The sequence below is a fragment of the Antechinus flavipes genome, chromosome 4, assembly GCF_016432865.1.
Source record: "Antechinus flavipes isolate AdamAnt ecotype Samford, QLD, Australia chromosome 4, AdamAnt_v2, whole genome shotgun sequence".
In the NCBI taxonomy this organism is placed as follows: Eukaryota; Metazoa; Chordata; class Mammalia; order Dasyuromorphia; family Dasyuridae; genus Antechinus; species Antechinus flavipes.
Genome location: NC_067401.1, coordinates 359,833,121 through 359,845,782, shown reverse-complemented (window position 1 = coordinate 359,845,782; position 12,662 = coordinate 359,833,121). Strand labels below are relative to the sequence as shown.

The 12,662-nt window shown below is 33.0% G+C and overlaps 1 protein-coding gene across 21 annotated transcripts in view; it reads right to left on the bottom strand.

The window, feature by feature from the left end:
- Positions 1-12,662, bottom strand: part of AFDN (afadin, adherens junction formation factor) — a 161,876-nt gene that overhangs the window by 22,809 nt on the left and 126,405 nt on the right. For all 21 annotated transcript variants that reach the window (XM_051998112.1, XM_051998126.1, XM_051998115.1 and 18 more), the window contains 6 exons: positions 9,694-9,759; positions 9,443-9,516; positions 9,077-9,195; positions 4,763-4,957; positions 4,113-4,204; positions 3,569-3,754 (listed from right to left, as the gene is read on the bottom strand). In XM_051998112.1, coding sequence (XP_051854072.1) covers positions 3,569-3,754; positions 4,113-4,204; positions 4,763-4,957; positions 9,077-9,195; positions 9,443-9,516; positions 9,694-9,759 — 732 coding nt within the window. The remainder of the gene's footprint in view (positions 1-3,568; positions 3,755-4,112; positions 4,205-4,762; positions 4,958-9,076; positions 9,196-9,442; positions 9,517-9,693; positions 9,760-12,662) is intronic.

Here is a 12,662-nt window from a genome sequence, read left to right as displayed (position 1 = left end):
GGAAAAATCGGAACAGAAGTGAGTGCAAGGGATAATGCTATAAAAAATTACCCTGGCATGGGTTCTATCAATAAAAAGGTATTAAAAAAAAAAAAAAGACATCATGTGTGTATCAGTGTAGCACATAGTTTAACAATCTATTATCTCTAATTCTCACCATAAAACTGGGCCTACCTTTACAAATTCCTTTGTTATGTCCTTTCTTTTGTGCAATTCTTTATCAGTAATATGCTCTCCAATCTATTTATGATTGCTATGGCCATCTCTTTGAATAACCCACTATGTTGATTTTTCGGAAACTGCAATATTCTGTGACTACTAGCCATTCAGAGATAAAGAACATGGCATTTATTTTAGGTGGAAATTCAGAGCTCACGAAAAGCACCAAATAATTTCCCAAATATGATCTAGTGTGGAAATGGAGTCACAGTGGTAGAAAGAAACGAGGAAGTTGCCTGAACTCTTCCCAGTTTTCCCTCGGGGGAAATAAAACCATACACACTAAATCAAGCCTCTAAAAGGACTCTGGAGTGACAGAACCTACAAAAATTCAAAGTGAAGCAATTTTCCAGCATAGGATAGGACTTCAAGAAAGATCTGGTTAGGTGGATGGGGGGACACATCCCTATTTGTGCAAGGTGCAGGGAATCTAGCAGGACAGGCTCTTAGTCTGGGGAAAAATCAGCCACAGAGACCCCAGTGGATCACATGGCCAGCTGAGAGGTTTCTAGCCCCACTGTAGAAGGCAAATTGTGAGCTTCCAAATTCTTGCAAAATAGACCAGGCCAACCCAGTACAATGGGAAAGCTTCCAGCACTTCTGGCCCCAGTGTGGTAAGCCAGTGAGAGGCCCCTACCCCCCTGCAAAAACCAGTTAGAACACTGTCCCTTCCCCAGGAGCAGAGCTCAACTTTTTAAAATGAGCAAAAAAGCCGAAAGAGCCCTGGCCATAAAAATTTACTATAGCAACAGGAAAGATCAGAACATAAGCTCAGAAGAAGAAAACAGTAGCAAAATGCTACATGTGAAGTCTCAAAAGAGGAATTTTGAATTTGAGATAAATTCAAAAGATTTTCTTGGAAGGATTCAAAAAGGATTATCTTCCTTCCATGACTCATGGGTACAACCCACAATTCTTCCAAGGTAATGATGAGCAGAAAAAAAACCTGAAAGTCATTCATGAACTCAAACAAAGTGAAATGTACTTGTACCTAAAGCAACAGCAATGTTCTGGAACAACCAAGCCATAAATGACCTCGCTATTGTCAGCAATACAATGATCCACAACTACTCTGAAGAACTTAGGTTGAAAAATGCTATCTATACCCAGAGAAGAAATAGATATCTGTGAATACAGATTCAATCAAACTCGCTTTTTTTTTTAAACTTTATTTTTCTTGAGGGTTTTTTTAAAAATTAGGGTGGGAGATAAATATGTTTTCTTTCACAGCATGACTTTTATAGAAATGTTTTGCATTTGCACAACTTGACATGTGGTTCCTTAATGGGGCTAAGGGAAAGAATCTTGAATTTCAAAGTTTTAAAAAACAAATGTAAAAGAAATTGTTTTAAATAAAAGGAGGAATTTTTTCCCGTATGTATTTTTCACAACAATGGAAGTGCTTGTATTAGTTGCTATAATCAATTATTTGATTTTTTTTTTTACCTCTTTCTCATAACAACCCACCTATTCCACAGCTTTTGAGCATCAAGAAGTCTACCTTGCTTTCCTCCATTACTCTCCCAACTCTGTACATCTCCACTAATGTTGTCCATGACACTAATTTTTTATTTCGTCTTCAAAGAGCATTAAAATACAGAATTCTATTTCATGAGCTTCTGAAGTAATAAACTTAATTAAATTGGAAACTGATTTACTCTGGGTTAACTCCTCAATGAAAGCCCAACTCTCTTCAAATTGTAAGCTCTGCTGGACATTCTTTATGAAAGTACTAAATAATTTCATTTTACACTTCATTTGCCATTAACAATGATTGGTAACATTTATATAGTGCTTAAAGATGTAAAAAGTACTTTATATATTATTTCACTTAATAATATATGTATGTATATATGCTTGCATGTGTGTATATACACATATGCATAGTCATATGTACACACACACATACATTTGTGAATCATCTTTATTAGATAATAATTAAACAAATAAAAACTAATGAAGTCATCAGGAAAGAGTATTGAGTAAAGAGGATCCAGGAGTGTATTGGGATAGGTCTGATAGTTAAGGAGTCTAACATGGATAATGAATAAACAAAGATGACTTTGAAAGAGGATTTAGACAGATAGGGAGTCAGGATATTATAGTCTCATGAAAACTCACATGGGCAAAGTGTACAGGAAGGCAGAGAAGTCAAGAAGGATGAGTACTAAAAAAAGACTATAATATTTGGCAGTTAAGTAAGTTAAAAGTAATTTTGGAGAAAGTAGCTTAGTTAGTGATGAAACTGGAATACAGAATGCAAAGGGCTGCAAAGTCAGAAAAGAAATGGAGGCAACAAGGAAAGACAGCATTTTCTCAGACCTTGCTTGGATTCAAAACTATTTTGTAATTATATTTATTAACTTTATGTTTATGGTGTGTGTATGTGTGTATATATATATATATATATAATGTATGTGTATATATATATATATATATATATATATATATATATATATGTTTTAGAGGTACTTGTCTTCCACATTAAAAGATATGCTTCTTGCATGTAGGGATGGTTTTTAATCATCATACCTATGTCATCCCCAACAGTAAAGTAAAATTTGTGCCAAGCAAAAAGGCTGAAGTTACTACAAGTTGGTATAATAAAATAGGGCTCAGCAGATTTGGTGAATGTGTTCCTTAATTTTGTTTAAATGTTTATTCCTTCTTTCTGTTTTGTTTTTTGTAATAAGGGACAGCTTACTGGGTCCAGGAGAGATATATTTGGAAACGGGAATATTAAAAACAAAAAGATAACAATAAAAATAAAGGATCTTAAAAACCTAATTCTGATATTTACAAGGAACACTGCTAGCACTAAGTAAGAACATCTGTAAGCTACAATTATTTCATCTTTAAACTGGAATTAATATAGATATTTTAACTATATACTATTTTAACCGAATTGCTGGAAGAATCAGGTTATCTCATCTAATGAGATTTACTTTATTTCATATTATGTTTAACACTATTATATTCTGATTTCACTTTTTAAAAATCTCCCCAATTCACTTTATTTCTTTTTTCTTTTCTTTCTTTCCTTCTTCTTCTTCTTTTTTTTTTTGCTGTGGCAATTGGGGTTACATGACTTCCCCAGGATCACATAGTCAGGAAGTGTTAAGTGTACGAAACCAGATTTGAACTCAGATCTCCTCTTGACTTCAGGGCTGGTGCTCTATCCACTACACCAACTAGCTGTCCCCAATTCACTTTATTTTTAAGGTTATTTTCTATATTACCAAATAACAAATTTCAGGGTTTGTTTTTTTTTTTTAAACCTATTTGCAATTCTAAAATGTCTCAGAGCAAAAAAAGCTTTAGAAAGTTAGCTGAATAAATAATTTCCAACCTGAATTATGACACTGGAATGATTATTATCTGTCTGGATCTGTTGTTTTTCATCATAATTGGTCCACTGATTCTGAACAGGAACCATACGATCCTGGGACTTGGAAGCTGGAAATGTAAAGTACTCTCTGGTATATGTCTGAGTTGGGATAGGATAAGCCTCAGGTCTTGGTGGTGGTGTTTGCTCCTGTAAAAGGCACAGAACATAAAAAAGAAAAGTAGTCATATAACCATTTTCACAAAGAGCTTATTTCTTATTTTCTTTAGAAACTTTCATCTTAGAGATTTGAAAATATCTCAGAACAATAAAACTTACCATAACATTATAGCACAAAATATTAAAATTTTAACAAACTTTAAAGCTCAAGACCAAAGTACTCAAAATTTGATAACTAGATATCCACGTATAGAAATGCATTATGTAAACAATGATATTTGATATTTACTATTAAATCATAATTTTAAATAAGCTGATTGAGAACTAGCAATCAGTATTCCTAACCAGATTTAAGGATAAGAAAAATGTTTAACTCCTTTCTTCTGACCTCTGTACAAAGATTTCCAGTAGAAACAGATGTTATTTTAGCTGATGTTCCAGTGGCATATGTATTTTTCCCTCCAGGACTAGGAGGCTGATCTGTTGAAGGCAATCAGAAAAAAATCTCAATATATTCATACATTTACATGTTAATGTTCAAAAACCAAAATTAGTTTTCACAAACTCCATTACTTAAAAAATCAGTACTCATAGAGAAAGAAAACAGGTTAAATGCAATGACTTCATTAAGACTATTGGACAATACATAATTTTAATTGCTTACTTAAGCTCACGGTCTATTTAAGCAGATGCATTTGTAGAGAGTATATTTTTCCGTAGCACTGATACTGGTGCTAGTATTATACTATAGTATATCTAAACAACATAAACTTCTGGAAGGGTCCTCAATGTTTATTCCAAACTATGACTCCTCCTTTGGCATTCACTATACTGAACATTACCTCTCTGTAGGCTAATCAAAATTCCATAAAACTTTAATATACTTATGGCAATTTTTTCATGGTAGAGCTACCTATACAATATTTTGTTTAATTTATGGGCTTTAAAACATACTCCCAACTCCATTTATGCATATTCATGTATAAGAACAAATACTGAATTACTAGGAGATAAAAAAATAAGCTTAATTTGCCTTACTTGCTACATTAGGGCTGGACCGGTGATCAGCTCTGTTCTTCATGAGCCTGTCATCTCCTGGGAGTTTCTTTGGTTCACTATACTCTGTCCAAGGCAGCTGAGGACTCTCAGGCGATCCATTCTGTGCCGAATTGTTATACAACTCAAAGCCTTCACTCTTTGGTCGGGGTTTACCTGAACCTCTTCGATCTGAAACTATATAAAAAAGGACATTTAAAATAGCCCTTTCCTTTTCTTTAATCTTTAAGATTCTCCTCAAAAATGTTCCACATGATTTTATGTATTTTTCTTAACCTTTGGAAAGGGAAATAAAATTTTAAACCAATTAGGGAAAAAATGGGGGATGAAGGGGAAAGAGGAGGTGTTAAGATGTGGAAAGTAGTTATGTTGAGCATAGCAGCTAAATAGGGTCTTCATTGGAGGGTGGGGACTGTGAGGAATCTAAACCCAATGAGATGGGGAAATCCAATTGTGGAAATTATCTTTACTTATGCAAACCAAGAACTTACTTTAATTTGTAGTCTTAAGAGAGCTGCCTGAAAAACTGGGATATTAAAGCCTATGATTAAGCTGGTATAACAGAGTTTGAAACCAGGTTTTTCTATTCCCCAAAGTAAACCCTCAACTATACCAAGTGTCCTCTCAGTCTTTTCATATAGAATACAAAATCTTTCAATAGTCTCAACAAAGTTTTGTTGTTATTGTTGTTTTTTAAATACTGATAATCTTATTTATCTGGGGTCAGTAAGAATAAAGTCAATTTTACAGATAACTCCAAGTCAACTAACCGCATAAATCAATTTTCCAGATAACCAAATGGAACATAAGGCATAGCCAGACATTTAATTTAAAACTTGGATAGTAGATTTTGAAAAGTTCAGAAAAATGATTCAGAAAAAAGATCTATGTTAAGTATCTGAGATCAAATGTGAACTCAGATCCTCCTAACTTCAGGGCTGGTGCACTATCCACTGCACCACTTAGCTGCCCCTCCCCTTTTCTTTTTAGCCAATTTCCCTCAAGAGAATGTAAGCTTTTTAAGAGTAGATCGTTTCACTTTTGTCTCTCTTTTCTAGTGTTTTATATAGAGCAGGTGTTGAATAAATACCTGCTTATTGATTTATTATTTAAACCAGCTCTTCTGAAACCAAGTTCAATATTTTTTCTATAAGCCTCTTAGAAATGCTATATGAATAAAATGACTAATATTGCCACTTGATTAAATAACAGTATTTTATAAGAGAGCTTAAAGCAACAAAAAAATCTCCTTATAATTTCTACTCACTGGTCCTAATTATGTCCTATAAAAATATAAAGAAGTCTAATCCCTCTTTCCACATGGCAGCCCTTCAAAAATCTGAAGAAACAAAAATAACATGCTGCCCCAAAATTTGAGAAGACAGCAATAACTTCCAATGAGTAGATAGGAAAAGTTTGATAGAAACATTTGAAGTAAACCTAGGAAATCTAAACAGATGGAAAGACTGTTGGTGGGAATAAATATCTAAAGGAAACACAGTAGTTTGAGAACATAAAAATGTTTAAAAGTGGATTTCAGATCATGTTAAGAGGAATAGTGGTGTATAAATAGTAGGAAGAGTATTAGGATATCAAGAATAACGTGGAAGAGAGGGAGAGGAAGAAGAAAGGGAGGTAAAGAGACAGACACAGACAGAGAGAGCCCCAAGTCTTTTCATGACTATTTGTGCAATTGGGGTTAGGGACAACGTCCAGGGCATTTTCCTGACAAAAATCCAAAAGGAGAAATGGAATGACATTTGGCATGACATATTCTTAGTGAGTCCATATTAACTATTAATGATCACGGCCTTCTTTCCTAAACCTTAGCATAACACCACCAACAATGCAGGTGGCCTATATCCTATTTTTTTGTTCATGGACTTCACTGCTTTCTCTTTTGGAGAGTCTAAATATTTTCATGTCTCCAGTTATCTGGTATCTTTTCCAATGTACACAATTCTCCAAATATTACTGTCAGCAATTCAGGTCATGTTTATAAATTCTTTCAACACCCTCATCCAAATCACTCTTAATAATATTAAAATTATGTGAATTTCCCCATTTCCTCCTTAACTACTTTCCCTTTGACACAGAGGCTTGCACATAATGGGCCTCGGTGGACTTAGACCCTCTCTTCCCTCTCCCTATAACATACTACTTGGGCAGGAGCTCTAAGAATCCTTTAAGGAGCTTGCTGGTCATTTAAGGGGAAAGGAAGCTTGGGTTGGTTCTTTTCTGCCCAGGAGCAGAAAAAGCTTAAAAGTGGGAAATGACATCAGAGGTCTTCACACATGAGCTTTTATTCCTTGCCTTCCCGAGTGTCTAAAGGCCTAAAGGACTCTCAACTCTGTTCCCCCTAACCCCAATTAGCATCAAATCATTGTGTGTCTGAAAAATGCTTCTATTACTCATTATATATGTCAATTTTTATCATTTTTGTCATTAATTACTACTTGATGGAAATTATTTATAAAGAGTCTAGGGAATAAAGTCAATGTGAAGCATACTATGTTAGCCACCAGTGAAGGATTGTATACCTAGAAGTATACAAAGTGTAATCAATCCGTAGCTTTTCATTCTAAGTGATTCTTTTCCACAGACTTCCTTCCAAATTTCTCTAAAAATAATTCACCAAAACACACTTAAGGCTTTCTAATAAGTTTCTTATCAATGTAGCACTAAGAGTGGTCTAACTGTTTATTCTGCTTCCTACCTGAACAGTTCTAGCTCTTATAGATAACTTAATTTCTCTGGGCCTGTTTTCTCATTTGTAAATGAAATAAGACTAAGGACCTTGAAAATTTATCACTCTATATAGTTCACATTTTCCAGATGATACCTTTTATACTACTTTAAATTTAAAATTAGAAAACTCGCACTTGGGGGACAAGCCCAAAGAACAATCCATCAACAAGGGCAGTTAAGTAGTTCAGTGAATGGAGAGCGCTTGTCTAGGGCCAAGCCTCAGACTCTTACCAGTTGTGTGAACCTGGGGAAATCACTTAATCCTGTTTGCCTCTGTTTCCTCATTTGTAAAAAGAGCCACTCCAATATCTTTGCCAAGAAAAGCCCAAATGAAGTCATGACAGTCAAACAGGACTGAACAATAACAAAAATCTAACATTAAGTCAACAGTGATAATATGTAGTTCTCTCTTGCTATTTGTGCCACTGTAATCTTTGATTCCTCATAGACTAATAAGGAAGGAAAAACAAGAAAAACGAGAAAAATATAATTAAAACTGGATACTGTCAAATTATAATGACTAAGCTCGTTTCCAAAGGAAGGATATGAGAAAGCGTTTCCACCCTGAATCTTTGCAGAGGTTCAGAACATGATGAATGCATCATCAGATGATTGATATGTTGTAATAGTTTTGTTAAATTGTTTTTTCCTCCATTTTTAGTCTTTGCTATAAAAGATTATAGTATAGGAGAATGTAGGTGGATGGATATATTAGGAAACATGCATCAAAAAACAAAAGGGAAAGAAAAAATTAAGAAAATGGATTTTGTTTCAGGAAGCAAATTGAAGGGTCACTGAAACTGCTGTATAAAAAGTTCATTGTTCGCCTTCTTTCTTTTATTTAATTTTGGACCCAACTAATTCACCTATAGTATCTGTCCAATGTATGTGTACACACATGTGTATACTTACACAAAGATTGTCTAGCTCTATAAATTGTCTTCCAAATGCATACAACAATATAAATATTCATCTACTTTGCTTTTTCTGTGTAGACTTGAATAGCTGTGAATTTCTAAGGCGCTTTATATAATGTTTAGAAGCTTAATGACATGTATTACGTACAACATGAGCATCTGGAAGAGCTCAGCATCTTAAAGGCATTCCTTTAATTTATTAATTAAATTCCTTAATTAACTAATTAATTAATTCCATTTGGGTTCTGTGCTGGATATTTTCTATCCAGGAATTATTACATACATGATAAAATGGCAAAGGTCAAAACAGCAAGAGAATATTATAAACCTGAGGACTAGGGAAATCTTTGCAGAAGAGGTGGTACTTCAGGAAACATTTAAAGATGGTTAAGATCTCAACTGGGGTAGGGAAATAAAGCATTCCAAGAATAAATGTCTAAGAAACATAGACTCAGGAAAAGTACAGGCATGCATAAGGCATAGCAAGTAATTCAGTTTGATTAGATAAAATGATATAACAGACCATTGGATAGAAACCTAATTCTTTTGTTTTAAAAACCATGTATACTTACTCTAAGGAAATACCACATATAATGGAAGACACATTCCATTTTCCATGAGTAATTCTTACCTCTTTGCATCATGGGAGAAGGCTGGTTGAGCAGAGTAGCCAAGCCGTGGTAAATTGCTCCTTGTTTTGCAACTTCTAATGTCACTACAGAACCTGTTCTTGTCATGAGCTCTGCTGCCCTGAATGAAAATAATGGAAACAAAAGATCTTATTTCTTTTTATTCATCAATATCTCAAAAACATGCCCAATAAATAACAGAACTACAAAATAGATACGTCTTCTACTTTTCCCAAATGACTAGAAATACTAAATTAAGGATATAGAATACTATACAGAATACCTTCAAGAATGGTTTCATGTCCAATGCAAAAGTTAAATGTTGAATTCTACTTATTATTATTTTAATAAACAAAAATAAATAATACCTTTCTTGAGATAGTCCTACTAAACTCCGCCCATCCACACTAAGAAGTTGATCACCTGCAGCTAAACGTCCATCCTATTTACAAGTTATAGAAAAGCCAGGAAAAGAAGGAAAGAAAAAAGATGATCTTATTTAATGTTTTAATCAACTACTAAAATGGCAATTACAATTGATATAGTTCCAAACAACTTGTTTTTAATTAGTAAAACTTCTGACATTCTAGAAATTTTCTAATTTAAAAATTTTACTAACCACATCTGCAGCACCTCCTTTTACAACAGACTTCACATAAATTCCAAGTTTATCTTGACCTGCACCCTATGGAAAGAGAGAATATATACCATATTTAAATATATGTCTTTAGAAGCAGATTTGAAATAAAAATCTTATTGAACTCTATCTTCTGCAAAGCCAAAAACATACAAGACAAAAATGTTTCTTTCTAACATTTTAAAAGTGAGTGACCCACTTTAAATATGGGTCAATTAGTAATATGTCAACAATTTTTCAAATGCTACAAAATGTTCAATGACCTATTTATGGATCTAAAAACTTCAGTTCTTTCAGTAGTAAAATTAAGACAACATTTCTACTACTATGTAATCCCAAGGATTACTGTGAGCAAAATGCTTTGTAAACTGTATAGTACTAAAAATAAGTTGGAAAAAATAAAAGTTATTACAGGAAGACATTTGGAAACATTATGAGGTATCTACATTTTTTCCACTGTAATATCAAAATACTCTCACTTTCATTCCTGTATTACTATTGTTTGGGTTTATCCTAATCTCCTGCCAATTGCTAAAGTCCTCCTTTACTCTCTAAAAACATCCCCATTATGTACTTTGTATAGGCATGTAAATCAATTTATAACAACAAATAACAATAACAATAAAAAAACTATTATGTACTTTATATACCTATACAAATTATAATATGTTTCACCACGAAACATAAGCCTTTTGTTTTCTATCAACCAAGAACAAGAAAAAAGAACCTAGAATTTAGTAAGAAAGTAATTATATCCCCTGAAACACAGGATACAGTTAGAACCCAGATGCAAATATACAGAGCGCAAAACCTAAATCAGCTTATAAAGTTTAGGAAGAATAAATTGCTATACCATCAGTGCAAGCATTTATTTACAAGTTGAAAATCAGAAAACTACAAATTAGGTTTTGATTTATATTTTTCTTGATGATTCAGACTAAGAATGATTAAGAAAATGTAAATATTGCAGATTCAACTTAAAGTATAACCTTTGCACATCCACAAAGCTAGTTGTTAAAACATTTACTAGAACAAACTTACTAAAATTCAGTTGTCCTATGCACAAACAATGAAGTACTACAGGGAAACTCATATGTTCTTCTGATTATTGTTACTTTTACATGATGTGTAAAATTCCATTTTCATAGAAATAGTTGCACATTATTTATTAAAATCACTGATGCAGTAATCTAGTTTGCAGTTTCTGTTTTCCATTGATTTTGTGCAGCTAACAGGGAAAACAAAGACAACTTTACACCTATCCAGAAAGTTAGTCAGACATAAATATGCATATTTCTAAAGTCAAAATGACTAAATGGACTTACTGAGCCCATTTCTTATTTGTAAAATAAGTGTTTTGGACTAGATAGCTTAAAAGATTCTTTCTATATCTAAATCATTAATCTTATGACAGAATAAAATGATGCTAAATTTTTGTTGTTGTTGTTCAATCGTTTGAGTCAGATCATCATGACCCTGTTTGGGATTTTCTTGGAAAGATATTGGACTGGTTTACCATCTTTCTCCAGCTGATTTTACAGATGAGGAACTGAAGCAAACTGGATTAAGTGATTTGCCCAGTGTCACAATGTCTGACCAGGCTCTGACACTCTATCCATTGGGTCACCTTGATGTATACACACACACACACACACACACACACACACACACACACACACACAAGTATGTATACACATACAATTCAATATTTCAAAGGTCTGTGCTTCTGTTAATGTGGGTTCTCTCTCCACTGAAACATATCACAATCTTTCTACAGCTCCTAGATATTCTTTGGACATTAGTCACTAGGTGATTAGTGTTATATAAATGCTAATTAAAAACTTCCATATTAATAAAAACCCATTTCTTCTGAATTACAAATGATAAACATCTATTCTACATATTGCAGGTATAAATATACATGGGCTGTGGCACATAAGTACTCAATAAATATCTGTCAAGAGAATGAAGGGTAAATCCTGCTTTGGTTGTGGGATTCTCCTTAGACATATTACAATTACCTGAAAGGTAGTGCTACAAAATTCTTACAAAAATTTTTTTCAATCAAAATATAAATAATAAAATGTTATACTGAATAAAAGGAGAAATATTCTAGAACAAATCTTTCTATATTATCATAGAACATGCTAAAATTAAGACTGTTTTCTTATTCATCAGTTAAGAATCTGCAATTAATGAATTGAAATTAAATAAAAATAGAATATTCATTTATTTTCAGTAACTGTAAATGTCTAATAGCTTCATTTCTGATGGTGTAATTTAAATATAGTACTGATATTTTGTGACTAAATCACTTGTGATTTAGATTAATATTACTGAAAAATGAATTTATTCATACCATTGAACTTGGCAAAGTGATTCCTAACACTTCAGATTTAACCAGAGCAATTATCTAATGAGTAGTTCTAGTTCTCAAGAACTATAGTTAAATGAAGCTGGGGGATTTTCTTCCCTTTCCTCCAAGAGCTAGAAAACAGTACTTTGTACATATTTTATGCATGTGTCTCATTTTCAGTTATAGTTGTCAATGTACATTTATAGAATATCTCAGAATTAGTAAAGACCTGGCATATGCTCCTGACAAGACAGTAAATTCACAAGGACAAGAACAAGATTTTTTCACCTTTAGTTTTCCTTCATTTTTCTCCGCTTATAAAAGATTTAATGAGACCACGGACCTAATGAAGCAATAAATCACTTAATTTATTAAGTGCTTGCAAAGGAATAAGTAATTAGAGATGAATTAAACCTTTCAAACTTCTCAGCTGATTTCTGAATTTAAAGATAACTACAAAGGACAATTTCCAAATTTCTATTATATGTACTTTTTGATTTAAATAAGTTCTCAGGATTAAATTTGTATTAAATTATTATGTGTGTGTATGTGTGTATTTTGTTGTTGTTGAGGCAACTGGGATTAAGTGACTTAT